Source organism: Trypanosoma conorhini (assembly GCF_003719485.1).
Source record: "Trypanosoma conorhini strain 025E chromosome Unknown Tco_14.4_contig_00138, whole genome shotgun sequence".
NCBI classification, from domain to species: domain Eukaryota; phylum Euglenozoa; class Kinetoplastea; order Trypanosomatida; family Trypanosomatidae; genus Trypanosoma; species Trypanosoma conorhini.
This window is the reverse complement of record NW_021704227.1, coordinates 30,072-33,629: the sequence shown is the minus strand read 5'-3', so window position 1 is coordinate 33,629 and position 3,558 is coordinate 30,072. Positions and strand designations below refer to the sequence as shown.

Sequence of the window (3,558 nt, the reverse complement as noted above, 5' to 3'; positions counted from 1 at the left end):
ACCCAACTCCTTCTGAAGCACAGGGGTTTCAAGAGTTTGTGAATGTTGTGGTTCGGTTGAAGCCTCCCACGTCCAACGGTGTGAGCAGCCAAGTTTTTGCGTTTCTCCATTGAGTCGGGCAATTTAGGCACTCCCCGTACTGGTCGTCGTCGCGCCAGTTATGCCCAAGGGAATGTGCCTCGCCCTGTTAATAGGGTTGGGGAGGGCTCGCTTAACCGTGGAAAGGTGCAAAAAAAAGAAGTTGCCTGCTCGGTGGGCGCCAACTGTTCTATGGGCTCTGCCATGTCGGCGCCAACGGCAACGGCAACACCAAATCCAAACGGCCTGTCCCAAGCGATGCATACCCCGCGTGTAGGTGGCGCGAGCAGTGGAAAAATATTGACTCTTGCGCTGCCCACGTCTGAGGACGCCAAGGAGGCGCAGCACATGTATGAGTTTGGGGATGTCATTGGCCCCTCGGTAACAGATGAGCAAATGTGTCGCTCGATTGTCCCAGGCATAATTGATCCAATGAAAGCCGGGTTTAACGCCTGTGTGCTGTGCTACGGTCAAACGGGTAGTGGCAAAACGCATACAATAAACGCCCTAATCCCTGCTGTTGCTACGGCCTTGTTTGACACTCTGGATGCGGAGAATGACATCGTGGAGGTGTCGTACATACAAATATACAACAACAATGTCTATAATCTGCTCGGTGAAGAAGCTCAGTATGGGCGTGGGGCACTTCGGCACAAACCAAGGGGAACACTGGTGCAGGAACCACGGTACGTTGTGCGTGATGCCGTGGACGCAAAGTCAAAGATTGCTGAGGCGCAGCACAAAAGATTCGTGGGTTCTCATGCATTGAATGCGCGTAGCTCCCGGTCGCACGCTTTCCTTTCCTTTCATGTGACAAAATGCGTTGAGGGTATCCCTGTACTAAAAAGTAGTTTGACGATGGGTGATCTTGCAGGTTCAGAGCGTGTAACGAAGACGGGTGTTGCAGGGGTAGAGCTTGAGGAACCCATTGCCGTTAATAAGTTTCTTTCAGTGCTACATGCCGTCATAAAGGCTACCGCCGATGGCGCAGAGGTATTGCCCGTGCGAGAGTCCATCCTAACTCGCTATCTTGCCTCCACTGTCACCGGCAGCCACCTACTTCTCATTGCAACTGTGTCGCTGGACAAACAGGATTACGCGGAAACAAGGAGTTGCCTCGATTTCGCCACAGCGGCAAAGCGGTACGTTGTGAAGAGAAGTAAAAATCGATCGAGAGATTTTTTTCTGAATGTAACAAGTAGTTTTGAGGAGGCCTACACGCAACTGCTGAAAGAGGTGGAGACGTTGCGCTATCGTGTGCGCACGTTCCAGGAGGAATTAAATATTGAAAAGCAGCGCTCTGCCCTCGTCGTAAAGCGTGCCTGTCCCACTCCGACAGCCGCAGAGGCAGGGAGTACCGGCACGGCTGACGAGCACGCTTTAAGAGACTCCTCCGCGACAGTGCAGGGGAAACACGAGGTTGCCAAAATGCGCAAGCACGTCCTAGAGTTGGAGCGTCAGTGTGCTGTTTTTCAGAGTATTTTAAGTGACCGAGAAAACGAGTTGAATGCATTTGAATCACGAGGAGAGGTTGCGAAGAAAGTGATGCAGGAGATACAGCAAAAAGCGAGGGAAAGGGAGGAGGCACAGCGAGCTCTGGAAGAAGCGGCGCCTCAGCTAGAAACAAGTGACTTGCTGCGCAAGGTGACAGACACGATTGCATGGATGCAGGAAGAGTTGGATAGTGTGTGCCAACAGAAACAGTTTATGGCGAGGGCGATGGAAGGAATGCGGTGTGAGCAGCATCGTGTGACGGTGGACCTTTTAGAGGCCCGAAAGGGTCTGATACGGCTTGAAGGCGCCCAAGAGGAATCCTCGCAGAAGTTGAAGGAAGCTGCTACGGAAAACACAGAGCTGAAGGATCGACTTGAGGAACTGAATTTGAGGCTTCTACGCGAGTGCGCCGAGCGTGCCATTCGTGAGGAGACGATGGCTTGGTTCAAGGCCTCCACTGAACGCGATGAACAGTGTGAGCGGCTGCGGACGGCGCTGGAAGAGCAGCGGAATCTCTGCGACGTTCTTCAAGGCCGTTTAAATAGCACGGAACAGGAACTTGATCGCAGTAATAAGCAGCAGGGTACTCTGCTGCAGGAAATGCGCAAAAAGGACGAGGCGTTTCGCACTATTTGGCTTCTGCTTACTCCACAACAAAAGGCGCGCTTCCTTTCATTTGGGGACAGTGGCGAGGGCGCGAGTGGTGCTGGTTCCTCCTCACTGCATCAAGGCCACGAAAATGTACAGCTGCGGACTCAACTGCGAACGATGAAGCGACAATTAGAAGAGGAGTTGCTGCGTAAGAAGGAGCTGGAGTACAGAATAGACGATTTAGAAAAGGAAAACAACCTCCTACAAGGGCGGCTGCGGACCCGAGAGGATGAGTATAAGAGCCTTCTCTCTCTTGACCAGGATTATAGAGACGAGCGTGAGCATATGGAGCAGCAGATTGCTCACCTGTTCACCTACATCGAGGAGCACAACGCGAAAGAGCAGGTGACTGAGCGACAACTTCGTGACGCGCAGTCCGAGTGGGAAAAGTTGAATAAAGGGCATCAGAATGCGCAACGTGAGGTGGTGGATTTAACGGCAAAGCTTGAGAAGGTAGAGGAAGAACTTCGAGCGCAGCGGGTCGATAACACCAAGACTAAGGATCGTGTGAGGGAGGCGCAGAAGCAGGAGGCGCCCATTGCAGGTCTGCATCATCAGTTGACCACCATTAAGCACATTGGCGATGAGACTTCTCGACGACGCGGAATTGCAGGCGTAGCGCGGCAGCAAGTGGCGTCCGAGCTTAACAATTACAATCCCCACAGCGACAACATTAAACGGAAAGCCAAGCGCCGCAACCTTGAGCTTTCCTTCAAGTCTTTGATGCAAAGTGTGGATCCTGCAATGTTTGTTCGAGTCGCCACCGCGCAGCCCTTATCGGTAAATGGTCGCGGGCAGCGTCACCTGAATGGGGGACCGCAACAGCTGCGGCGTCGCCATTCCCCCCCATTTTTCTTCAGCGAGACAGCGAGGCCACGGAGCGGGTCCCTTGTTAGTAACCGTACCCATCCCGGCGGTAGCCGTCGCCGCCGTCGCCGCCGAACGATGTCTCTGCAGAAACCACACGATTTGAGGTCGCGGCCACAGCTGCTTGCTGCGAATGCTGTCGTTGCGGAGGCTCCTCCTTTTATCATTGGATGAGATTCAACCTTGCAATTCTTGGACGATTGAGGAAGCGGTGCTCTTATTTTTATTCCACCTCATTTATTTGTACAGATCACTGCCGTACAAAGTATTCCATTCGAAATAAGCAAAAATTGGTGGTTGAATTTACAGATTTTGGTTGCTGCTCTTTTTTCCCATAGTTCTGCCGTTGTTGTTGTCGTTGTTTTCCTTTTTGCATTTACTTGGCATTTTCCGAACGTGCGTACAATTATCCCCTTCTTCCTCGCCTCCTCACTGTAAACGTATAATGTATACGTCCGTCACCTTCTT

The 3,558-nt window shown here is 52.2% G+C and overlaps 1 protein-coding gene across 1 annotated transcript; it reads left to right on the top strand.

Annotated features, from left to right (window-relative positions):
* Positions 1-270: 270 nt before the first annotated feature.
* Tco025E_03168 (putative kinesin) lies at positions 271-3,264 on the top strand (the record flags this gene model as incomplete). The annotated part of the gene is made up of 1 exon (XM_029370090.1): positions 271-3,264. The coding sequence occupies one exon, from the start codon at positions 271-273 to the stop codon at positions 3,262-3,264; it is 2,994 nt and encodes a 997-aa protein (XP_029229784.1).
* Positions 3,265-3,558: the final 294 nt, after the last annotated feature.